This window comes from Strix aluco, chromosome 3 (genome assembly GCF_031877795.1).
Source record: "Strix aluco isolate bStrAlu1 chromosome 3, bStrAlu1.hap1, whole genome shotgun sequence".
Taxonomy (NCBI): Eukaryota; Metazoa; Chordata; class Aves; order Strigiformes; family Strigidae; genus Strix; species Strix aluco.
Window position 1 is genome coordinate 132994576 of NC_133933.1, and position 22651 is coordinate 133017226.

Here is a 22651-nt window from a genome sequence, read left to right on the forward strand (position 1 = left end):
CCGCCCGCTCCCCGCGCGGCCGGTAGCCCCGGGCTCCGCTCCCGGGTGTCGCCGGGACGTTCCCGGGCACTTGGCACGGGGCTGCCCTGGGGGTGGGGGGGGGGCGGGGGTCACCGGGACGGCCGAGCCCCGCCACCGGGGCCCGAGCGGGGCGGGGCGGGCGGCCGGGCCGGCCCCGGCGGGCGGTTCCACCGGCCGCGCCATCGCGGGGGCCCCGCGGGGCGGCGCCGGGGAGCGCCCGGCCCGACATGGCGGCGCGCGGCAGGTAGCGGGGGTGCGCGACCCGGCACGGCCCGGCCCGGCCCGGCCCCGGCCCCGCCATGCACTTCTCCATCCCCGAGACCGAGACCCGCGCCGGGGACGGCGGCGCTGCCTACGTGGTGAGCGGGGCCGGCGTGGAGCTGTCCCGCGGGGCGGAGCGGGGGGCCCCGGCTCCAGGGGGGCCCCCGCGGCCGTTAAGGCCCAGCGGGGGCCGGGCCCGATCCGCCGTGCCGGAGCGGGCGCTGCCGCTGTCCGGTGGGGTCCCGGCGGCGGCCGCGGGCGGCTCTGAGCGGGAGCGGGGCCGGGCGAGGCGGGCAAACCCCCGGCCGGTGCCCCGGGCCGCGCTGTCCCGGGGCCGGAGCGAGCTCGGGGCGTCGGGGGGGGGGGGGGGTCCTGGGGAGCGGCCCCCACTCGGAGGGTGCCCGGAGCCCGCCCTGGGCCGGGGGCGGCTGTCCCGGTGCGCTGCGGACAGGGCCCGTCCTGTCCCCGGGGCCCGGCGCATCCTGGCCCGCCGGCCCGTCCCTCTGTCCGTCCGTCCATCCGTCCCGGCTTCCTGTTTTGCTCGGCGCGCCGTGAACGCCCTCGGGCTTGGCAGCTCCCCCGGGAGCGGGTCCCCGGGGCGCCCGGACAGACGCTGCTGCGGGGCCGTGGCCCACCGGCTCCCTGGGGGTACCGGGACCACCCCCCCCCCCCGGGCTCGCTGCCGGCTGCCCGGGCTGCCAGGCCTGTGCTCCCCCCTGCTCCCCCCGCTCTGGGCTCCGTGGACCCCCGTCTCCTCCACGCCTGTGGCCGTGGGGACCTCTTGCCAGCCCCCTCTGCCGAGCCCCCTCTCCGGGGGGAGCCCCCTCTCCGGGGGGTGTCCCCGGGCCCCTCGGGCGGCGTGTCGGGGACACGGACGGCAGTGGTGAGCCCCGGAGGGGCTGCGGAGGGACCCGGTGAGCCACCGGCAGCTGCCCCCGCAGCGAGTCGGGCCCAGGGCCTCCCCACGCACTTTGCCCTCGGGTGTCACAATGGCTCCTTGGGCGGGGAAGGGCAGCGCCAGCGCTGAGCCCGTTTGCGGCCCCGGGGCTGGGCAGGAGCCGGTGGCCACGCAGAGAGGCCCCAGCAGAGGCTGGGCCGGTGTCAGCGTCCTGCACGGTGCCCTGGGCCCTCAGCGGGGTCCCTGTGCGGCACGGCCGGTGCCTTTGGGTTGGAAGGTGGTGCGAGAAGCCAGCGCAAGCTCCGGTGTGTGCTGGTGCCTCCGCTGACCCCGGCAGCGCCAACTTTCAGGGGCTGGAGGACGCTTGGGGCTCCCAGCGAGTGAAGCGGCCGCGGGAGGTACCTGCCTGGGCTGCGATTGCTGCCTGGGGGCATGTCCGCATCCCCCCCGCCCTCCCAGACACCGTTCTGGGGATGGCAGGACCTGCTCTGGCACGGAGGGGACAGCCCTGTCCTTTCCTCAACCAGCGCCCCAGTAGTGCTGGGGCACCTCGTGGTGGCCCTGGGGCGAGCAGGCGGCATGTGAGGAGGGAGTCCCCCACCCCGTGGCCCCGTGGTGAGGGCTGGCTGCGGCCACGCACCCCAGGAGGAGGTGGAGCGAGCTCAGGCCCGCTGCGTTTGGTGGTGGGGACATCCCAGCCACGCGGCTCTCAGGGGCTGGCACTGGCCTCCTGCTCCATTGGCCTGAGTGGCTGTGCTGGCTCCTCCAAACGTGTGGTGGGGCCCGCAGAGAGGAGAGAGCTGCTGCTGCTGCCTCTCCTTGCTGCAGGGAGCGGGGAGAGGTGTCCTTGCCTGCTGACTTGGGGACACTCGTGTCCACGGGGCTGCAGCATGGCTCCGTGCTCTCCCCGTGGCTGGGTTACACCTTCCTGGTGTCCATCGGACACATCTCTTGGATGCGCTGGTACTCCCTGAGTGGATTTGACTGTATCCACTGGGCTGCAGGGCTGTGCTGATGCTGATGCGTCTGCAGAGGAGCAGCACACGGGAACCCTTCCGTGCTGTTATTGTACTCACTTGGAGTCTCTCCCTGCAGGCCTACAACATCCACGTCAACGGGGTGTTGCACTGCCGAGTGCGTTACAGCCAGCTCCTGGGGCTGCACGAGCAGGTAGGCAACCAGCGACAGCGGCGCTGGGAGCTGCTGCCCGCTGGCCCCTCTCCCACAGGGCAGCGCTGCGGGACCCACTGCGCTCCTGGCAGGCAGGGCGCTGTGCGCCGGGGTCTGCCGTTGGGTGCCGTGGGACCCCAGGGTCTGCTGTCATGTGCCATGGGACCCTGGGGTCTGCCTTTGGGTGCTGTGGGACCCCGGGGTCTGCTGTCGGTGCTGTGGGACCCCAGGATTTGCCGTTGGGCGCTGTGCTGGCTGCGGACAGGCATGTGCTGCCTGCGGGGCTGGCTGGGGTGTTGTTTCCTTGGCATTGGGTTCAGGCCTCCCCTCCTGCTCTGTGACATCCCAGCCGAGTTCTTGCAAACTGCTGCCTGCCCGCTGGGATGAGGAACGCTGGCGAGCTCTCCACTGCCCTTGCCGGGGCCCTGGAAGTCAGCCGGGGTGGGGGGTCGGAGCAGCTGCCGTCTCCCCGGAGGCTCTCGCAGCGCTCTGCTCTCTTCCCAGTTACGGAAGGAGTATGGCGCTAACGTGGTCCCAGCCTTTCCCCCGAAGAAGATCTTCACACTCACCCCGGCTGAGGTAGAGCAACGACGGGAACAACTGGAGAAGTACATGCAGGCTGGTAAGCTGGGTCTGCCCCGTGCTGCGGCTCAGGGCCGGCTGTCCCCTGCCCGCATCGTCCTCCCCACGCTGCTCCGTTCACTGTGGCCCGTCTTGATTCTCCCAGTCTTGCCCTGGTATTAACTGGCCTTGTCCACCGGACATCAGCTCCCCCGTCCCAGCCCCTTCCCCCTCCCTGAGACCTGCCGGTGCCTGTGGGGAGCCTGTGGCTGCCCAAGCGCACACCCTGCCCGCAGCGCACACTTCGTCTGGGTGCAGACCGAGGGGCTGCAGAGCGGGCAGGCGCCGGTGTGGGTCCCTGCCCCTTCCCACGTAACGCCTGACTCCTTGCTCGCCTTCCACCCGCAGTGCGGCAGGACCCGACGCTGGGAGGCAGCGAGACCTTCAACAGCTTCCTGCGCAAGGCCCAGCAGGTGAGGGGGCCGTGGGGGTGCGTGCCAGGGTCCCCGGATGGCGGGGCAGCCTCTGCGGGGCGAGGGCAGGCGGTGGCGGAGGGCCCGGGGTGCCCAATCCTGCTTCTCTCTCCAGGAGACGCAGCAGATCCCCACGGAGGAGGTGGTGCTGGAAGTGCTGCTCTCCAATGGCCAGAAGGTCAAGGTCACCATCCTGACCTCGGACCAGACAGAGGATGTCCTTGAGGTGCCAAAGCTCTTGCGCTGGGCGGGACGAGCTCCTCCTGCCGCGTTCTGTGTGGGAGTTCCCTCGGCCCAGCAGCCCCCCAGCCCTCCCTGCCGCGTCCCTACCCCAGAGCAGGGCTGTCTCGGGGGGGGGGGGGGTGAAGAGCCGTGGAGCTGGAAGGGGTGTGCCGATGTGCTTGTGCCCCTCTTGGGGCCCAGGTCGATGTTGGGAGGCTCCCAGTGGTCCCCCAGGGCCCCACTTGTCCCCCAGCGCAGCAGAGGTGCTGCCTTCCTGCTGCGGGGAGGCCGCAGAACGCGCGCAGGCTGGCTCCTGCCGCGGGGTGAGGATGTGGAAGTGCTGCCTCTCTGCAGGAAGTGGTGACCTCCTGCTCTCGCTCCCAGGCTGTGGCCTCCAAGCTGGATCTGCCGGATGACCTGGTCGGCTACTTCAGCCTCTTCCTAGTGAGAGAGACCAAGGATGGGGCTTTCTCCTGTGAGTAGGAGCTGGAGCCCCGCGAGGGCTGCGGTGGGACGCCTGCCCTGCGCCCTGCCCTGGCTGGGGGGGTCCGGTGGGCCCCCGCTGCCCCGAGTTGCCGCTCAGCTGCTGTTTCCCCACAGTCGTGCGGAAGCTGCAGGAGTTCGAGCTGCCATACGTGTCTGTCACCAGCCTCCACAACCCCGAGTTCAGGATCATCCTGCGCAAGAGGTGGGTGAGCAGCCGGGCCAGCGAGGCTGGAGCGGTGGGGTGGGGTCTGGGGCTCCCTGCTCTGCAGAGGGACCCCTCCTGCCATCACTGCCCGTGGGGTGCTTTGGCCCCTAGGAACACACCTGAGCGGTGCCACGACTCCGGGGCCGGGCTGCCCTGCTGGGCTTGGCCTGTTCCCCCATTCCCAGACATGGGAAACGTGGGGCATGGCCACCGATGGCTACCAGGGGAGCTGGCCAGAGAGCCAGCCCGGCGCCTTGTCCCAGCCTGGGGGGAGTTTCTCCCCATTGCTGTTAGGAGCTGGGGAATAGGTTGACCCGTATGGTTCCCTTCTAGCTACTGGGACTCCTCTTACGATGATGATGTAATGGAGCATCGTGTGGGGTTGAACTTGCTGTACGCGCAGGTGAGGGTCGGGGCGGCCCAGCCGGGGGGGGGGGGGGCACTGAACCCCTCGGCTATGGGTGTGCGGGGTCTTGGGCGGCTCTGGGCCCGGCTGCTCACCGGCCTCTGCTTCCTGGCAGACGGTATCGGACATTGAGCATGGATGGATCCTTGTCAACAAGGAACAGCACCGGCAGCTGAAATCCCTGCAGGAAAAAGTCTCCAAGAAGGAGGTAGGGGAGGGCACGGTGCTGCGACGGGAGCAGCCCGAGCTCCAGGCCGGCCCCGCTCCCGCGCGAGCGTGTTAGTCGCCTGTTGCTGGTGTGGCGGGAAGGCGGCCATCGGGGCTGAGCTTCCCTGGCTCTGCCCCGCAGTTCATCCGCCTGGCGCAGACCCTGAAGTACTACGGCTATCTCAAGTTCGACCCCTGCGTCACTGACTTCCCCGAGAAGGGATGCCACGTCGTCGTCAGTGCCGGCAACAACGAGCTCAACTTCCAGGTGCGGCTGCCGAGCGAGCAGATCAAGGAAGGCAGCTTCAAGGTCACGCGCATGCGGTGCTGGCGGGTCACGTCCTCGGTGAGTGCTGCTCTCCTGGCGAGCAGGGAGGGCTCTAGGGGGACCAGGCAGCTCCCCCTGGGAGGGTGCTGGCTCTGCCGGCTTCCAGCCCCGCTGGGGAGGGTCTGAGTTACGCTTTGGGGCTGAGGGGGTCATGGGTGGAGGACGTTTGGGGGACCTGCTGCGGTGGGGGCAGACGGCCAGCGGGAGCCGGGCAGGGTGTCAGGGGCTGCCCTGTGTCCCTGCGGCGGCTCCCGGCCTCAGTGCCTGGCCTCGGCACCTGCCCTCGCAGGTGCCGATGAGCAACGGTCCCTCGGGGAGCAGCCCGGGGAAGTCTGAGGTGAAGCTGGAATTGGCTTTCGAGTATCTGATGAGCAAGGACCGGCTGCAGTGGGTGACCATCACCAGCCCGCAGGTAGGGCTGCCTCCGTGCCGGGGGCGAGGGCCGCTCCAGGCTCGGCGCAGGGGTGCTGCGGGGTGTGCGGGCCTGCTGACGCCTCTCCCTCGCAGGCCATCATGCTGAGCATCTGCCTGCAGTCCATGGTGGACGAGCTGATGGTCAAAAAGTCTGGAGGCAGCATCCGCAAGGTGAGGGCTGGGGCTGGATGCTGTCTCCGGGGTGGGATCCCTGTCCTGACCCTCTGGCTCTCCTCAGGATGCCCAGGGCCGCCCCGAACCCCTGGAGCTGCCCGTGGGGACCCTCCTGCTGAGCCAAGCTCCTCCCTTGCAGATGTTTCGCCGGCGGGTGAACGGCGCCCTGCGGCGCTCGGACAGCCAGCAGGCCGTGAAATCGCCCCCGCTGCTGGTGAGTGGGACCCCGCGGCCCTGGCAGGGACACGAGCGCGACCGTGGGCTTCGCTGTGTGTCGGGTACCAGCGTCCACCCCCCCCCCACCAGGGCTGGCAGCGGGGAGGGGGGGGCTGGGGCACCCCCCTCCTGTAGCCCTGGGAGGAGAAAAGGGACCTGGACCCATCCCTGGGAGCGGGAAGGGACGGCGGCCTGGCCTGCTCGCGGCAGGGCAGGTGGTGGGCGAGGGCAGAGAGACAGGGGGTGGCGTGTCTGACCGTGCTGTCCCCGCAGGACTCACCCGACGCCTCGCGGGAGCCCATGGCCAAACTCTCGGTGAGTTGCGTGCGGGCGCTGCCTCCCTCGGACTGAGCCGGGGGGGGGGGGCGGAAATGGGTGTCCTGCTCTTCCCTGACATCTCCCCTCTCCACAGAGCAAGCTCACCTCGGTCAGCCTGCGAGGGATCAGCCACTCCAGCTCTGCTAACGACGTGGGCGCTAACGACTTCCACGGCAATTACGCCTTCGAGGGCATTGGTGATGAAGATCTGTAGTGCCCCCCCCTCCCTAGGACAGCCCCGGCCCCTGTGGCCTTCGCCGAGGAATGTACGACCTGCAGCCAGGTTGCAATCAACGTGCCTCTCACCTGCTACATCCACCTCCCCCCCCCCCCTCCCCCCCAACTCCCCGGGGCTGGGGAGCTCCCCCCTGGCCCACCGTTGCCTTCGGGGTGGGGGCAGCTGAACTCCTCCCGCTGCTGGCTCCAGCTGGGAGAGGGCTTGTTCCCGGGGTGCCACTGGCCCAACCCGAGCAGCGTGCCCAGGCCGAGCCCTGGAGCAGTGTCGTGGAGCCTGGCCCAGCACAGGGGGCAGAGCTGCCCCCTCCCCAGCCGGGAGGGCCTGTCCCAAGCGCCCAGCTGCCCTGGGGGGGCTGGGGCAGGGGGCACCGAGCGGCCCTGGTGAGGCTCCGTAATGCCAAATTAGCGTTTAGGTTTCTGCTCAGAGACAGGCTGCAGTAAACTGTCTCGAGGGGGCTCTGTGCTGAGCCCCCCCTCTAACCCGCTCATAGACTCCAGCGTAATCTAGGCTTGTAACCACGTTATCTCCTGCTGCTCAGACCGACCAGAGCATTAATGGACAGTAACCGATGTTTACACACTGCAATGATGATTAAAATGGATCCTGATTGGTACCGGGCTGTCTGTTGGGGGGTGGCTGCTGTCCCTCCCCACCCCGCACACCTCGCCAGCCCTGTGCTGGCCTCTCCTGAAGCAGAACAAGGCCCCCAGGGAGAATAGCAGATAACAAAACTGACTGTTTAATGCTTTTATACACAATATAAATTACACTGACTGGCACGGCAGCAGCCATGGAACCAGTCCTGTTTCCCCCTTCCCCCCAAACTCCGGCAGAGGAAGGCTCCGATGGGCAGGAACAGGCAGCTCAGCCCCCCCCACCGCTACTGGGGCAGGCACCCGAGCCGCCGGCTGTGGCTTTGCCCTACCCGGGTGGGATAGGGCTGCTGGAGACCCCCACCTAAGGCAGCCCTGAGCCCCCCGGGAGTCTGCTGCCCGTCCCTCCCCCAGGGAGGGCAGGGGGCCGTGGTTGGGGGGGGCCCCGGGGCTGCGGCACCCCAGTCCCGAGGCAGGGCTGGTGGGGCCACCCCCTCAGCCAGGCTTAAGTGCTGTCTCAGGGCAGGGCCGTGCCCACGGCTGGAGGGGCCAGGAGGGCTTTGGCATTGCGCGGGTTCACCCAGCTCTCAGCCGTGTGGCCGTGGATCTTCTGGTGGCGCTTGTAGTTGTCCCAGTGGCCGGTGGTGTAGGAGCAGTCCCGGCACTGGAAGGGCTTCTCGCCCGTGTGCCGCAGCATGTGCCGCTTCAGGTTCATGCTCTGGTTGCAGCTGTAGCTGCAGAGGCTGCACTGGAAGGGCTTGTCGCCCGAGTGGATGCGCCCATGACGCTTGAGGTTGGCCAGGTTGCCGCAGGCGTAGTCGCAGAGCTGGCACTTGTAGGGCTTCTCGCCCGTGTGCACCCGCTGGTGCCGCTTCAGGTTGTCAAGGTGGGCGGAGGCATAGGGGCAGAGCGGGCAGGCGAAGGGCTTCTCCCCGCTGTGCGTCTTCATGTGCCGCGCCAAGTGGTTGGGGTAGTGGGTGACAAAGGGGCAGAGGCTGCAGGCGAAGCCTTTGTCCCCCGCGCCCTTGCGGGGGCTGGCGCCCGGCTCGGTGCCCAGCACCGCCAAGCTGCAGCGTCCGCAGACCTGCTCGGCCAGGCCCTCATCCTGCGCGAACCCGTCGTCCAGCACCAGCCCGCACATGCGGCACGTGAAGGGGAAGAGCAGCTCGGGCAGCGCGGCCGCCTCCTCGCCCCGCAGCCGAGCGCAGCCGGGCAGGAAGGGGCCGCTGCCGCTGCCCACGTGCAGGCTCAGCTCCGGCAGCAGCGGCTCTGGGGACAAACACAAACAGGGCCATGAGCAGGGCCACGCCGCGGGCCAGGGCTCGGCTCTGCCAGGAGCCCCGGGCTCGGTGGCACGCGGCACCTTGCCCCTTCCCCAGCTCTGGGGGGTCCCCCACACCCCCCCCAGCCCTTTACCTGGGTCCTTATCCCGCCGGTGCGGCCCCTCGCCTTCGGGCAGGCGGTGGCTGAGCATGTGCCGCTTCAGGTTGCGGCTCTGGTTGCAGCGATAGTCGCAGGCGGCGCACTGGAAGGGCTTGTCCTGGCTGTGGACCCGCTCGTGGCGTTTGAGGTTGCCCAGGCTGCTACAGGCGAAGCTGCAGCATGTGCAGCGGTACGGCTTCTCCCCGGTGTGCGTGCGCAGGTGCCGGGTCAGGTTCACCAGCTGGGCCGAGGCATAGGCGCACTGTGGGCAGGCGAAGGGCTTCTCCCCGTTGTGTGTCTTCATGTGGCGCTTGAGGTGGCTGGAGTAGTGGGAGGCGAAGGGGCAGAGCTGGCAGGAGTAGACGATGCGCTGGCTGCGGCCCCCCTCAGCGCCGGCGCACTGCAGGCAGCTCTGCCCGAGGCTGGCAGCCAGCTGCAGCCCGCACTGGCGGCAGGGCAGCGCCGCGGGGCCGGGCTCCCCACCCTCCTCGGGGTCGCTCTCCACGCTCAGCTGCTGGTAGCCGGAGGAGCAGTCGTCGTCGCTCAGGGCGTATGCTGGGATGGCGATCTTCCCCACCAAGGTGTCTGCTGAGGAGACCGCGGGGACGCGATGGCGTCAGCCCGGCCGCCACGGGCACAGCCCCTCCGCTTGTGCCACCAGTGCCCGTCTCGGGGAGAGGACAGGTGGCTGCACCCGCCCCAGCAGCACCCAGGCGCCCACCATGCTGCGCGTGGCCACGGTCTGCCCCGACATGCCGCCACAGGGGCTATCCCAGGCGCTGGGGAAATTCCCTCCCCTCCGCCCTGCGTGCAGCCAGACCCCCAGCACGGTGGAGGGGGGCACGGGGGGCAGCTGGCATGCACCGGTGCTCCTGGGCCTGGCGGGTGGGATGGTGTCGAGCACAGCCTGCCCCAGGCAGGAGGGCTGGCTGCCCTCACACTTGCTCTGGGCCCCCCCTCGGCTCTGCCCCAGCCCCAGGGGCTGGTTCTGCTCCCACAGGTGACACCGTAGGGCTCCATCATGCAGGAAAACAGCCCTTCCCCAGCCCCACGCAGCGCTGCTGCCCATGGTGGGGGGCGGGGGGGAAATGTCTGTGCCAGGCTCTCAGAGGGCACTTTGCTTCCTGGCTGGGCACAGGCCCATCCTCCTGCACCCCTGGGGTGGCGCCTGTGCCCCAGGGAGGGGGGACAGGAGCGGAACCCACTGCCTCAGGCTGGCCCCGTGCCCCAGATGTGCCCCCAGGCTGGTGCTCGGGGCTGGACACGCAGCCCAAGCTGTGCCCAGCCATCCCCGTGCTGCGCCTGACCCAGGGCCTGGGGGCCTGCGAGACCCAGCGGCCACCCACCACCCTGGGGACGCGGCCGGGCCGTCCCCTTCGCTGCTGCCCACCCGGCTGCGCCCGCAGCCCCAGGCAGGCACAGGGGTGCGGCTGCTGCCACGCTGCAGGGATGGGGCGGCCCCTCCAGCCTCTGCTCCCCTTCCACATGCGCAGAGGCCAGGACGGGGCATCCTGCGAGGGCCTGTGGCTACTGCCGGGGCAACCCTCGACCCCGCCACGCCGAGGGACTCTCCTGCCTCAGCGCAGGCCCGCGGGGCCACTGCGTCCCCAGAGCTGCCCGGGTGGGACGGCGTGGCCCACGGCGTGAGGATGAGGATGCGGCAGGCGATGGCTCTCCCGACAGCCCCGAGGCGCCTGGTGCTGCTCCCCGGCTGGGGCCGGGGGGGTTCTGAGGGCAGCCAGGAGGTGCCGGCACGGCCCGTGCAGGCAGCGAGGGGACAGGGCTGCGGGGGCCGGGCGGTCTGTGCCCCCCCGCTCCCGCACCCCGCTCACCACCGGGGGATGCTCCCGCCGGCCCTCGCCAGGCACCTGAACGGCGCCGCAGCAGCCTCCGCTCCTTGGGCTGCCTCGGAGCCCGGCGGGCCGGCCAGCGGAGGGGCTGGGACACCGCCCCGCCCCGCTCCTCACGGCTGGGCCGGGCCCTCGGCTCCCGGGGGGGCGGCAAAGCCGTGACCCGGCGGCCGGGGGAAACCGGGGGCTCCCGGGCAGAGCGGTGCGGGCGGCTCCGGGGACGAGCCCGGTGGCAGTTCCGGCGTGCGGGGGGGTGGGCTGCCAGCCCCGGGATCCCCGCGGCCCCAAACCAACCGTGGAGGCACGACGTGCCCGGGGTGGGGGGGAGGCCTTAACGGGGGGGAGCGCCCGGGATGGGGCGGGGAGGGTGTCGGTCGGTGTCGGAGGCCGGGGCCTCACCCCGCGACAGGCGATCCGGGACGGGGAACGCGCCCGCGGACGGAGCAGCCACCGGGCGGGGCCGCTCCCGGGGAGGGCGGCTGCCGGATGGGGCCGAGCGCGGGGGCCGGTACCGGCGGGGCCGGGCCGGCGGCGCTCCCGGAGCGGGGTGGGGGGGGCCAGGACGGCGGCACGCACCTGGCGGTCCCTTCTCGAAGGCCAGGCCGCGGCCCAACAGCAGGTCGCCGGGCAGCACCAGCGCCGCTCCCGCCGTCTCCTCGGGGCCGTCCTCGGCGTCCGCTGCAACACACCGAGCGCCGCGGGTCACGGCCGGGCCGCCGCCGCCGCCGCCCCCCGGCCCCGCCGCGCACTCACCCTTCACCGGCTGCGGGTGGCTCTGCTTCCGCCGGGGCATCGTGGCCGGCCCCGGCCCCGGCCCGGCCCCGCCGCCTGCCCGCCCGCGGCCCGCCAGCCGCCCCCGCCAGCCCGGGGCGGCCGCCGCCGCCCCGCCTCGACCGGCCACTTCCGCTTCCGGCCGCCGCGGGGCGGGGCCAGCGCCGGAAGCGGGCGCGGCGCCCCGGAAGTGCATCGGGCACCCGGAAGTGGGCGGGGGGGTCCGTCGCCGTCCGCGTCCCCCCGGCACCGCAACGGTGCCTCCGGCGTGCGGCGAGGGGCGGATGGGGAGGGGGGGTGGGCGCGGGAGCGACGGGCGGGGGCTGGGCAGGGGCCGGTCCCCTCGGGCGGGAGAGCGGTGCCGGGAGGGGCGGGGTCTCGGGAGGGGCGGGGTCAGCGGTGGCCCCGCCCCTTCCAGGGCAACGGGGAGGCGGTGGCGCGATCGACGCCGCGGGGAGCGGGACCGGGAGTGGGGGGGGCTGCGGCGACCTCTCCCGCCGGGCCCGGCCCCGCTCCGGGCGGCCGCGGGCAGAGCTCGGTGAGTCGTTGGCCGGTACCGGTGCCCGCTGGCGGCTCTGGCCGTCCCGGCCCCGGCCCTGCTCGGCGGCGGCGGGGCAGCGCCGGCGGCCGGGGGGGTCCCCGCCGGGGTGTGGGGATCCGCGCAGCACCGGAGCGGGACCCCCGGCGGACCCCGCCCCGCGGAGCCCCGGGGACGGCAGCGCCCGGGTGGGCTCGTAGAGCTCTGGAGATCCCGGGGTGTGCTGCGGGGCCGGCGCTGCCGTGGGACGAGAGGCCCGGGGGGCGGGAGGACACTGCGGGAGCCACGAGCGGCCTGTCACCGCGGCGGTGCCTCCTCCAGCCCCTCGGCCGGGGGCTCTGGGGCTGTGGGAGTGCAAAGTCACTGTCCCGCCCGCGGTCTGACCTCCAGCGACGGCCGAAACCGGCCTTGGGAGGCGCCCGGGGAGTCCCGCTGCCCTGGGCTGTCCCGGGGGGCGGAACGGGTCCGCTCACGGGTCCGGTTGCCCAGAGGGGTTGGGCGATCTTCCTTCTCGGAGATTTTCAAGCCCCAGCTGGTGTAAAGCCCTTAATCGCAGCGCTGGCCCTGATTGGGGCGGGAGGGTGGACTGGACACCCCTTGGGGGGTCCCTTGGGGGACCCGAATTATTCCATGATCGTGGTGACCCCAGCGGGAACAGGCTGCAGAGGATGGGGAGCCCAGCTCCCCACAGCCAGGTGTGGGGGGAGCGGTGGCTGCAGAACAAGCCCGGTGTCGGAGCACCGTGGCCGTGCCATGGCTCCTCTCCCGGCGCTGTCCCCACGGTCACGGCTCTCTCGGGGACCGCAGAGCTGAGCCCTATTGCTGGTTCTCCTGGGAGCGCGCGCGGGTGACGGGCCCCCATGCAGCGGAGCTCCCAAATTCGCCTGGCCTGTCCCTGTGGTTCATAACCCCCTTCCCAGGAAATCCCCCCTGGTTCGCGGGGCTCAGCTCCCAGACACCCAGATGTGCTCTGACCCTGCCAGGCGAGGAGCCTGCTGGGCTCCGGGACGCTGTGCTGGCCCCTGGCGCAGCCCACTCGCACCCCTGCTCCCCGGCGAGCTCGGCCGTCTCACGCCATCACCTTTCCCTCTGCTTTGCCAGGCTTCCTGCAGCTCCCGTCTCCGATATCCCCGTGTTGTGCAGGCCAGGGACATCCAGGGCTTTGCGGAGAGAAGGGCCTGTGCTTACCCTGCGCAGGACTTTTTCGCCGCATCACTGGGGGTGGCCGCTGTGTGGCCGTGTGTGTCGGGGGCAGCAGCTCTGCTCTGCTCAGCTCTGACTTGTCCCCTCTGATGCCGGGGTCTGTGCCCTGGATGTGGTCCCCGTCTGCAGGACTCGTTCTTTCTCCATTAGAGAGCTCTGACGCGTCCAGGCTGCGTGAGCTGCTGCCGCTGAGCCTCTTCACAGATAGTTTTTGTTTTATTTGCAGGTTCCCTGGGGGAGTTGAATGTGCTGGAGTTTGCCACGGTCCCAGGGAGCCATGGCCACGCCGTGTCGTCTGCGATGATCCCCCGCTGACAGGTACCTTGGGACCAGAAGATGGGGCTGGTTGGGTCCTGGCTGGTGCTGTGCAGCCCCGACCGTTTAGTTGAGGTGTTGCGGTGCTGGAGCAGGAGCCGTGGCAGTCGCACAGCCGATGTCCACGGTGTTGGCGTCAGTCACTGGAGACAGCGGCCCCACTGCCCTCCCCTGCGCTGGAGCACGTTCCTGCCTGCTCTCCTCCTGTGGAACCTCCTGCTCTCTAACAATCACTTAAATCCAATCTCAGCCCAGTTTCCATGAGCTCTTTGGTTGCCACCTCACTGGGAAGTGCTTTGTCACCCAGGGTGACACGTGTGGCACCTTGTTGGTCCCCAGCAGAGCAGATCTGATCGTCTCCTCGGTCTTACCCGAGCTGCCACTAATATCTGCCTCTTCCCGTGCTGGAACTTCTGCTGTTCTAGCTGTGCTCAGACGGCAAAACCAGCGGAGGCTGGTAGAGGTGGAGGGATGCAGCAATGCTGCGGAGGTGTAAAGTGTAGGGTGCCACTTTTTGGGGTAGAGATAAGGAAGGAGCAAGGAGAGCAGTGGAGGGACTGGCCCTGCTCTCGGGAGGGACTGCGGCGTGGCCACGGGCTCATGAGCTCTATGTAAGGGAGAACTGACAGATTTACCTCCTCTCTCCTGTAATCACCGGGCTTCTGGTCACTTAATTAAGTGGCTCTTGGGTCCCTTGGCTCGGTTGGCTCTTCTGTAAACTCGGCAGCAGCTTGGCTGAGGCAGGTTTTAGTGCAGCACTCGGGACGAGGGGAAGCATCCTCGGGATGAGGCGCCGCGTCCTGCTGCCCCGGGAGGGCACGTGGAGGAGCTCTGCCCCTCTGGGACAGTGCAGGGTCCAGCCTCTGTGGGAAGCGCTGTCTCTGTGGCAGCGGGACATTCCCTGTTCTCCTGGGAGCTAACCCTGAGGAGCAGTTTTGATTTGCCCCGAGTTTCCCTCTGGGCTCCCTCCAGGTAGCCATCGCTAGGAGCTTCCTGACGCAGGCTGGGCTAAGGAGCTTGTGTCTGAACTTGAACTCCAGTGGAAAGTCAGAGCTTCAGCCACGTCCCTCCTTGGAGAGGAGAGCCACGGAGACCCGGGGTGGTGAGGGGGGTGATTATTGCGCTGCCCTGTGTGCAGACTGGTTGTCACAGTGCTCGCCACTGCTGTCCTTGCAAGGCCCACTGTCCTGCCTGCCTCGGGGAGTTAATCTGGGAGGTCCCATGTCTCTGGATTTTGATGCTGAATGGAAGGAAAGAGAATGGGGCAGAACAGAGCTGGCTCGGGGGCACGTGGGTGGCTGGGGATGGGCTGTGGCTGCACTGCCCCGGCTCAGCGTGGGACTGGTCAGCTGCGGCACCAGCGACCTTCGTGCCAACGTGGGGACGGGGCTGGACGGAACGGCTGGGGGTGACCAGGCAAGGTGTGACCGCGGGAGCTCGAGGGGGCAGGGGGCCGAGGTCTCTGTGCTGAAGGGCTCGTGTTGGGGCCAGGGCACTGCTGGCAGGGATGGCCCTGCTGCCCACGGGGAGGGCTGGCCAGGATGGGGCTGGCCTGGGGGTGCGAGGAGTGCCGTGGCGTTTGGCCTGTCCCAGAGCTGTCAGGGTCTCATCTGTGGTGCGGCCAGTGGACGGCCCTGGGGTCTGGTGGGTGCCGGGGGGCCCGGAGCTCGCTCTCACAGGTGGTTCCTTCGCAGGGGAGCGGCGCCGAGTGCAGCTGGAGATGGTTCAGCCGCTGTGTCAGGCCCAGGTAGCAGCCCGGCCGTGGGGGCCATGGTGGGGCTGGCACCTCCCTGCTGCCCTCCGTAGCCCTCCGTAGCCTCCACCATGGCGCGGCCCACGCGGGTGCCCGGGCCCCTTCGTCTCCTGGGCTTCTTTGGGCAGAAGCCGCAGGCTGTCGGAGGGGAGACGCCGCCGAAACCGGAGCCGGAGGAACCCGAGGAGACGTGCATCGCACTGCCCCTGGCCGAGGGCGGGGAGCTGGTGGAGTGTCCCCTGTGCCTGCTGCCCCAGCCCCCCCAGGCCTTTCCCTCGCTGGCCTCCTGCCACCACCGCTCGTGCCGGGGCTGCCTGGAGCAGTACCTGCGCCTGGCCGTTGGAGAGAGCCGCGTGCCGGTGGCCTGCCCGCACTGCCCGGCCGCGCTCCAGCCCGCTGACGTCCACCGCCTCCTGCCCGAGCCCGCCCTCCGTGACAAGTACGAGGAGTTCCTCCTGCGACGGCTGCTGGCGGCCGACCCCAGCACCCGCTGGTGCCCCGCGCCCGGCTGCAGGTGACGAGCCGGCCGCTCGTGCAGAGCCGGGGGGGTTTGGGGTGGGTCCCCCTGCCCGTGGAGGCGACGGGCTTCCCCAGGCGGGAGCTGGCGCGCAGCAGCCTGCGTCCTGGGAGCCTTTTCCAGGCCCAATCCCTTCGTGACTTGGTCCCACGTGAGATTGGGTTTGCTCAGAGATGTCCCGATCCCCGTCCCAGGTGCAGAGCCCCGTGCCCCTGCCGGGGTTGGTGCTCCAGGCTCCCGGGGAAGAGGGTGGGTGCTGGGCCCTGCTGCCGCATGGGCGGGCTGTGCTGGGGAGGGGAAGGGCCGGGTGCCGTGTGGGGATGCAGGGAGGGCACCGCCGTCCCCCCAACACTGACCGCCTTCTCCCTGCAGCTACGCCGTCATCGCCCACGGCTGTGCCGAGTGTCCCCGCCTCACCTGCGGGCGCGAGGGCTGCGGCACTGAGTTCTGCTACCACTGCCGGCAGCCCTGGCACCCCGACAGCCCCTGCGCGACGACAGCCTCTGGCCTGGCCAGCCCCCGCCCGGAGCCCTTAGCCCAAGGTGAGACCCTGGCCCGGGGTGGGAGCGGGCTGGGCAGGGGTTTGGCAGGGCCAAGCGGCGCTTGGAGGCTGTTGTAGCTTCCCCGCTGCGGGGATGCAGAGCTGGGACCTTGCTGGTGGCCTCTGCACCAGGCGAGCAGGGGGTGTGGGGTGGGACCTTGCTGTGCCCGGCTCACCCGGACACCCGTGGTGGCCATCCTGGGACAGGGTGCGGGGACAGACCTGCGCTGTCCCATCCTGCTCCCTCCATTCCGCCTCATCTCCTTCCTCCCGCCAGCTGAGGCCGAGGACATCAAGGTCTGTCCCCGCTGCAGCGCCTTCATCACAAAGATCAACGATGGAGGCTGCAACCGCATGAGCTGCCCCGTCTGCGGCTGCCTCTTCTGCTGGCTCTGCCTGCGGGAGATCTCTGATGTGCACTTCCTGAGGTCAGCGCAGGGCTACAGGGCTGAGCTGGGCGCGCCGGGGGGCTGAGCTGGGCATGCTGGGTGGCAGCGAGGCCCCCCGCGTGCAGCTGGGTCTGGGGCTGCGGGGCTGGGCGGGGGGAGCGGTGGGTCTGGCGGGGCTGGGGTCGGCTGTCAGCACCCCGCGGGAGGAGCCCTGAGCTGGGATGGGGGAGTCTGCCCTTCTCCTTCCCCGGCAGGCCCACGGCTCTCGCCCCGGCGCCAGGGCGGGCTGTGCCGCTCGCTGGCTGCCCGCCCCTGCGCAGGAACCGCTGGCCCACTCTGTCCTCGCAGCCCCTCTGGCTGCACCTTCTGGGGGAAGAGGCCTTGGTCACGGACCCGGAGGCTCCTGTGGCAGCTGGGCATGGTGCTGGGGGCGCCTATGGTGATCTCCCTCGTCGTGGGCATCGCTGTCCCTGTCATTACCATTGGGATCCCCATCTACATGGGTAGGAAGGTACTGGCGGGGGGGCCCTGGTGTCCCCTTGCTCCCGCGGCCCGGGCCTGGGCGGACACACAGTGCTCACCGCTACACACGACGTGTCCCTGGGCCACCCCTGTGTCCCCACAGCCAGCTCCCCCGTGACCCCAGTAACACCCCCCAACCGCCAATACCCGGCCCCACAGACTCCAGTATCTCCCTCAGGAGCCCACCAGGACCCTAGTATCTCCCCAGTATCCTGGGGGGTTATCAGGGTCCTCGGAAGGGTCTAATGGGGACCCTCGCTGCTGCCCCCCCCAGTGCCCTCCGCCAGAGCAGGAGTGGGGGGTTAGTGTGGGTGGAAGGAGGAAGGTGTCTGGGGGCCCAGGGGTGTTTCCCAGGGACACCTGAGCTGTGGTGGTGGCACTGTGGCAGCTGCCTCTCCCTGAGGAGACTGTGGGCAGCTGTGGCTGGGGGTCCCTGGGGGCTGCGCGCTGAGGTGCCCGCAGGGCCCTTCACACCTCTCTTGCTTCCCTTCAAGGTGTTGGGGCAGAGCCGGAGGAGCAACCTGTCAGGGTGCCAGCAGTGCCTCTCTGTCACCAGCAGCGTCCTCCTCTCTCTCATCATGTCCCCCATCATCACGGCCGTCACCGTGGGTGAGCACGTTGGGCCGGGGCTGGGGGCAGAGTGGGACTGGGGGGGCTGCAGCGGGGCGTCTCGGGGGGGGGCTGGCTGAGCCCTGGAGTGCGAGGGCTTCACCCGGGGGGGGCCGGGCAGTAGCTGCGGGTCTGCCCGCAGGAGTCGGCGTGCCCCTGACGCTCACCTACGTCTACGGGGTGGTGGTTCTGTCGCTGTGTCGCAGCTGCCGGGGGTGTGGGGGCGGCCGCAGCGTGCCGGGGGATCTCGGGGTGCTGGAGCTGGAGAACCTGAGCAAGTGTGAGTCCTGCGCCGCGCTGGCCCCTGCCCTCCCCTGGGCTGCGCGGGCCCCGCTCCTGCCTCACGTCGCTGAGGCGTCCCTGGGGCTGCCTGCGGACCCGTGTGGGTTCTGCGGGACCACGCGTCCCCGCGGGGAGGCTGCAGGGTGTCTGGGGGGCGGCGGGTGCTGCCCGCCCGCGCTGAGGAGGAGCAAAGGGGATGCTCAGCGCCATCTACCCCTCCTCCAGTGAATGACCTGTGGTCGGTGCTGCCCAGCCCCGGGCCGGCTGAGGACGGAGTACCAGATACAGCCACCGTCCCCCGCCGCGGGGCCGTGCGGGAGAAGCGGGACAGCCAGGCAGCCGGCGCGGCCCCAGCGGCCCTCGGGCCGAGCGAGGGCCGGTACATGTCCTACGGGTGAGCGGCTGTGCTGGGCTGGCAGCGGGGACCCACACGTCCCTTTCCCTTCCCTAACGGCGTCCCCACGGCTGCTGCACCCGGCAGGGACGCGGTGACGTCCCGCCCTCAGGCCCTTGGTGTGTCTGCAGGGAAGGTGTCAGCATCGAGGTGGAGGTGTCGATCGAAGCGGTGCCACGTCCTGCCCTGGCGCGGAGCCTGTCAGGACAGAGTCTCTCTGGGGACTCCCTGGGAGGCACCAGTGACCGGTGCAGCGGCATGGGCGTCCCCACGGAGTGAAGGGGGTGGCACAGCACCGAGCGAGGAGACTCTCGATCCACAGAGCCCCCCTGCCCCGGGGGCTCTCACCTCCTGTGCACCCCGAGCCCCGTGCATGGGGCCCTGGCCACCCCCCAGCCGGGCGGGTGCTGCCCCATCCACCCCTTCCCCGAAGGCACCGTAGGGAAATAAAACTCTCCGAAGGTCGGTCGGTCTGTCTGTCTGTCTGTCTCCTGCGGCACAGCACCCCCTGACAGCAGGTGCTGCTCTGGGGTGCACTCACCCCTTGGGTGCCACAGCCGGGTGTGTGGGGTGGGCGCAGCCCCCCAGGGGTGCAGGCAGGGGGGTGCTGGTGGCCTGTGTCAGCGTGTGACGGGCTCCCAGAGCTGTTGGAGAGGGGGAGTGAGCCCTGGGCCAACTCTGGGCAGCGTGTGGCTGCCCCATCTTTGGACACGTCTGATTCAGCTGGACAGGGTGTGGGGCTTTTAAACCGGGCTTTTGCCATGAAAGGTTGGACCAAGTGATCTCTGAGGTCCCTTCCAGCCCAGGATTCTGTGGTTTTATGACTGATTCTATATCTGGGGTGCTGCAGGATGGCACCCAACCTGGATCCTTGCTGTGATGGGCACACCCTTCTGAGGCCAAGCGGCTCCAAGCTGCAGGTCCTGATCCTCACCAGGGATCAGTGGGGAGGGGCTGGGGGGGGGTGTGTGAGGGGGGGATGCTGTGGGCTGGGGACACGCAGCCAGATGGGATACAGAGTCTCAGGTGAGGGGGATCCTGCCAAGGGCCTGGTGACTCCACTGCAGCATCCTTGGGCCCTTCCCCGGCTGGGTGATGCTCCACACTGCTGTGGGTCACTGGTGGGGCACACGATGAGCACTCTGTGCTGGTGAGGCCACCCCTCAATGAGTGGGTTCAGTTTTGGGCCCCTCACTCCAAAAAGGCCATTGAATGACTCAAGCGTGTCCAGAGAAGGGCAACGGAGCTGGTGCAGGGTCTGGAGCACAGGTGTGATGGGGAGCGGCTGAGGGAACTGGGGGGGTTTAGTCTGGAGAAGAGGAGGCTGAGGGGAGACCTCATGGCCCTCTCCAACTGCCTGAAAGGAGGGTGCAGAGAGGGGGGATGAGTCTCTTGAGCCAAGGAACCAGCGGCAGGCCAAGAGGGAATGGCCTCAAGCTGCGCCAGGGCAGGGTCAGACTGGCTCTTAGGAAGGATTTCTTTGCAGAAGGGGTTGTTGGGCGTTGGAATGGGCTGCCCAGGGCAGGGGGGGAGTCCCCATCCCTGGAGGGGTTGAAGAGTCGGGTTGACCCAGCGCTGAGGGATCTGGTGGAGTTGGGAACGGTCAGGGTGAGGTTCATGGTTGGACTGGAGGAGCTGCAAGGGCTTTTCCAACACAGATGATGCTGGGATTTCTGTGGTGCAGCTGCTCCGGTGCCCATCACTCACCCAGAAGCCATCACGTCACCTCTCTGGTTCTGTAGCTGGCCCCTAATCCTCCCCCTGGTCCTTTTGCCCCAGGGACGCACAGGCGCGCTCACACCCAGCACTGACCAGGGCCCGCTGTGGTCCCGTCCCCACCCTGGGCTGTACTCCCACACCCAGCGCTGCCCTCGGAGATGTGCTCCCCCCCCCCCCATCACCTACCACCCAGCTGCTGCAGCTGCTCTTTGATAGTGCGCACACACACACGTATGCACGCACACATGCATTTCTGGCACCCCAGGCACCCTCCCCCCCCAATGGCTGAATGTCAGCAGTTGAAGGTGAAGCTCAATAAAGTGACAGGACAGAGTCATGAACCGCCCAGTCTCTCCTTACATGCAGATAGACCCATTTATTCCCTTATCCCTCTATTTCCCACAGTTGTTCCTCCCCAAATCTCCTAAATCTCTCTTTTTCCACCTTCTCTTCCTCCCCTAAACATCACATAGTAAATTCTGTGTTTTCCCCAAGTGCTCTTTCCCTGCATCCCATAATGTGTCCCGCATCCCCAGGCAGCCACCCCTCTGTCCCGCGAGGTGACCCGGAGAGCTCCCGGCGAGCCCTGGTGATTGGGCTCGTGGTCCTGGGGCAGCCCCAGGAGGCACACGGGGGGGAGGCAGGGATTTGGGCCCCCCCGCCTGCTCCAGTGCCTCTTTGTCCTCCTGGATTTTTGGACATTGGCCTCTGAGGGGCTGACACTTCTCTTCTGATGGGCCCAGGAGTAGCTGGGTCAGGTTATTAATCAAATTACTCCTCCTGCCGTTGTTCCTTTGTGCCTCCTGCATGGCTGCAGCTGAGCTTGTCACGTCACCCAACGGCCTGGGCTTCCTGCTGCCTCCAGTAACCAGCTCTCAGACCTCCGGTCTCCCCAGGATCTGTCCTAGGCCACACCAAAACCCATCTCCCAAACCCCTTCGCCTGCTCACCAGAGAGTCCAGCCTGCGCTGACGTACGTGCCCCCCAGCACGCTGCTCCCTCCCTTCGCTGGTGCTCAGACCCACACACCCCTGCGTGCCGTAGAAAGAGCCCACGCACCTGGGAAAGCAGCTAGGAAAGAAGATCACTTTGTGGTGATGCATTATTATTAATATAATTTTTTTATTTTTTTTTTTTTTTACACACAACTGGCCCCTTTTATGCCGGTTTCCCACACTCATTCCTCCCCGCCCAGTCCCTCCCTTCCCCAAGCAGCCCACAGTGGTCGATCCTGCCCCAGGATCCCCCCACGAGTCACAAGCCCTGTGGGCAGCAGCCCCCCCCGTTGTTGACGGGGGGGTGTCTCCCACTGACCCCCCAGCCCCAGGACTGACCATCCTGGTGGAGGGACCCAGGACCCCCCCCATCGTGGCTCCTGGGCTCCTTGGCGTTCGTGGAGATGAGCTGTCACCACAGAACCTGCCGGGAAGTCTGAGCAAAATTCCTGCTTCTGTTCTTGGAAGGGCTTCAGTAGGTTATTGACAGTAACTGTAGCTATAAGGGCCTTTGGTATGGCACAGGACACGCCAAAAAGCATTTTGATTAAAAACTAGAAGGATAAAACATCAACAGAGCACACGGTAAATGGTCTAAACCCAGTTACATCTCAGTACAAATTACTAATGTGAGATCACCACTGACCAGAGTCATTTTAGGGGACTCCACAGAGGCTGGTGCTAAAACTCTGATACCAAAAAATTTTAATGACCAGAAAGAAAGTTTAAAACCAAACCCTCTCGAGACTGACACCTCACAGCAGGAGCGAGGCAGCAGGCACATGACAATTCAAACAAACAGTGTTTTTAACTCCACCGAGTGGAACTCTGGGCTCAGCCTCCCAGAGGCTGCAGGTCCAGGCACTGTCCGGGACTGGGATTTACCCTCCTGCCGAGGCTCTGCAGCACCGCTGCTGTCCCTGTTCTACGGAACACATGGAAACTAGAGGGACTTCAGAAATAACGAATGCTTTTCGAACTGGAGAAAATAATCCGCTCATTTCTGTGACAGTTCAGTCTGTTTATTCAAAATGTGGGGGCAGCTTGGCCAGCACATTCATGGCAGGGAGGAAGCATCGGGTACTGAGCTGTCCCCTCAGTGCTCCTGAGACAAACCCCTCTGGCGGCAAATGGAAGGTGCCCTGAGAAGAAATCCACTTCTGCAAAGGAAAAACATCCTCTCCTTGGGTGCTTTACTCAGCACCATTCCAGGGACACGCATCAGCTCACACAGAAAGTTTCTGAGCGCAGAAACAGCCTGAGCAGCAAATCCGACCGCAGCGCCTGTGGCTCTGAGCTCCCAACTCCGAGCAGGGCCACAGGAGCCCAGCCTGGACCATCCAGGGACCAAACCAGTTCAGGACTGGACATGTCGTCACTGGAGAGCAGCTGGACAGAGAGGCTGGGGGGCTCAGGGCCACCGGGGAAGGGGCTCAAAGGTGACGTGGGATGCACCCACCCCAGCTGGTGAGGCTCGGGCTGAGCTGCAGAAGCCGAGACAAGTGGCCAGGGCCAGGAGGGCTGCTTTCATCTTCAAGAGGGGAGACTTGCAGTGCAGGGCATGGCCCAGAGCGCTCCCCTGCGACACAGGAACCCGGGGTGATCTTGGCCCGCAAACCTCCACGCTTCCCTGTGCTCCT

At 68.3% G+C, this 22651-nt stretch overlaps 3 protein-coding genes across 5 annotated transcripts; 2 read left to right on the top strand and 1 right to left on the bottom strand.

Annotated features, from left to right (window-relative positions):
• The first annotated feature begins 219 nt into the window (after nucleotides 1-219).
• On the top strand, nucleotides 220-7211 carry SNX17 (sorting nexin 17). The gene is made up of 15 exons (XM_074820463.1): nucleotides 220-380; nucleotides 2276-2350; nucleotides 2855-2972; nucleotides 3320-3384; nucleotides 3500-3610; nucleotides 3991-4081; nucleotides 4207-4294; nucleotides 4631-4700; nucleotides 4819-4911; nucleotides 5053-5256; nucleotides 5528-5650; nucleotides 5746-5823; nucleotides 5966-6040; nucleotides 6316-6357; nucleotides 6455-7211. The coding sequence occupies exons 1-15, from the start codon at nucleotides 321-323 to the stop codon at nucleotides 6572-6574; spliced, it is 1413 nt and encodes a 470-aa protein (XP_074676564.1). The 5' UTR covers nucleotides 220-320; the 3' UTR covers nucleotides 6575-7211.
• Nucleotides 7212-7321: 110 nt separating this feature from the next.
• On the bottom strand, nucleotides 7322-11332 carry ZNF513 (zinc finger protein 513). Of its 2 annotated transcripts, XM_074820462.1 has the most exons (4): nucleotides 11217-11332; nucleotides 11040-11141; nucleotides 8608-9198; nucleotides 7322-8460 (listed from the first exon to the last, which is right to left on the bottom strand). In XM_074820462.1, the coding sequence occupies exons 1-4, from the start codon at nucleotides 11254-11256 to the stop codon at nucleotides 7709-7711; spliced, it is 1485 nt and encodes a 494-aa protein (XP_074676563.1). In that variant the 5' UTR covers nucleotides 11257-11332; the 3' UTR covers nucleotides 7322-7708. The 2 variants fall into 2 exon arrangements, with proteins under 2 accessions (XP_074676563.1, XP_074676562.1); XM_074820461.1 differs by having other exon boundaries at nucleotides 8608-9201; nucleotides 11040-11271.
• Nucleotides 11333-11625: 293 nt separating this feature from the next.
• On the top strand, nucleotides 11626-18762 carry LOC141921561 (E3 ubiquitin-protein ligase RNF19B-like). Of its 2 annotated transcripts, XM_074820464.1 has the most exons (10): nucleotides 11626-11772; nucleotides 13202-13293; nucleotides 14985-15557; nucleotides 15933-16102; nucleotides 16379-16529; nucleotides 16839-17001; nucleotides 17507-17621; nucleotides 17764-17901; nucleotides 18129-18297; nucleotides 18429-18762. In XM_074820464.1, exons 3-10 carry the CDS (start codon nucleotides 15115-15117, stop codon nucleotides 18574-18576), a joined length of 1497 nt encoding a protein of 498 aa, XP_074676565.1. In that variant the 5' UTR covers nucleotides 11626-11772; nucleotides 13202-13293; nucleotides 14985-15114; the 3' UTR covers nucleotides 18577-18762. The 2 variants fall into 2 exon arrangements, with proteins under 2 accessions (XP_074676565.1, XP_074676566.1); XM_074820465.1 differs by lacking the exon at nucleotides 17764-17901.
• The last annotated feature ends 3889 nt before the right edge of the window (nucleotides 18763-22651 follow it).

Coding starts and splice junctions, on each gene's coding strand:
- ZNF513 (XM_074820461.1), bottom strand. CDS start 11,256: ATGCCCCGGCGGAAGCAGAGCCACCCGCAGCCGGTGAAGGGTGAGTGC. Junction 9,202..11,039: donor CTTCGAGAAGGGACCGCCAG/GTGCGTGCCGCC, acceptor CGGTCTCCTCAG/CAGACACCTTGGTGGGGAAG. Junction 8,461..8,607: donor CCGGCGGGATAAGGACCCAG/GTAAAGGGCTGG, acceptor GTTTGTCCCCAG/AGCCGCTGCTGCCGGAGCTG.
- LOC141921561 (XM_074820464.1), top strand. CDS start 15,115: ATGGCGCGGCCCACGCGGGTGCCCGGGCCCCTTCGTCTCCTGGGCTTC. Junction 16,103..16,378: donor CCCGGAGCCCTTAGCCCAAG/GTGAGACCCTGG, acceptor TCCTCCCGCCAG/CTGAGGCCGAGGACATCAAG. Junction 17,622..17,763: donor CATCACGGCCGTCACCGTGG/GTGAGCACGTTG, acceptor GTCTGCCCGCAG/GAGTCGGCGTGCCCCTGACG.
- SNX17 (XM_074820463.1), top strand. CDS start 321: ATGCACTTCTCCATCCCCGAGACCGAGACCCGCGCCGGGGACGGCGGC. Junction 381..2,275: donor ACGGCGGCGCTGCCTACGTG/GTGAGCGGGGCC, acceptor CTCTCCCTGCAG/GCCTACAACATCCACGTCAA. Junction 4,701..4,818: donor TGAACTTGCTGTACGCGCAG/GTGAGGGTCGGG, acceptor GCTTCCTGGCAG/ACGGTATCGGACATTGAGCA.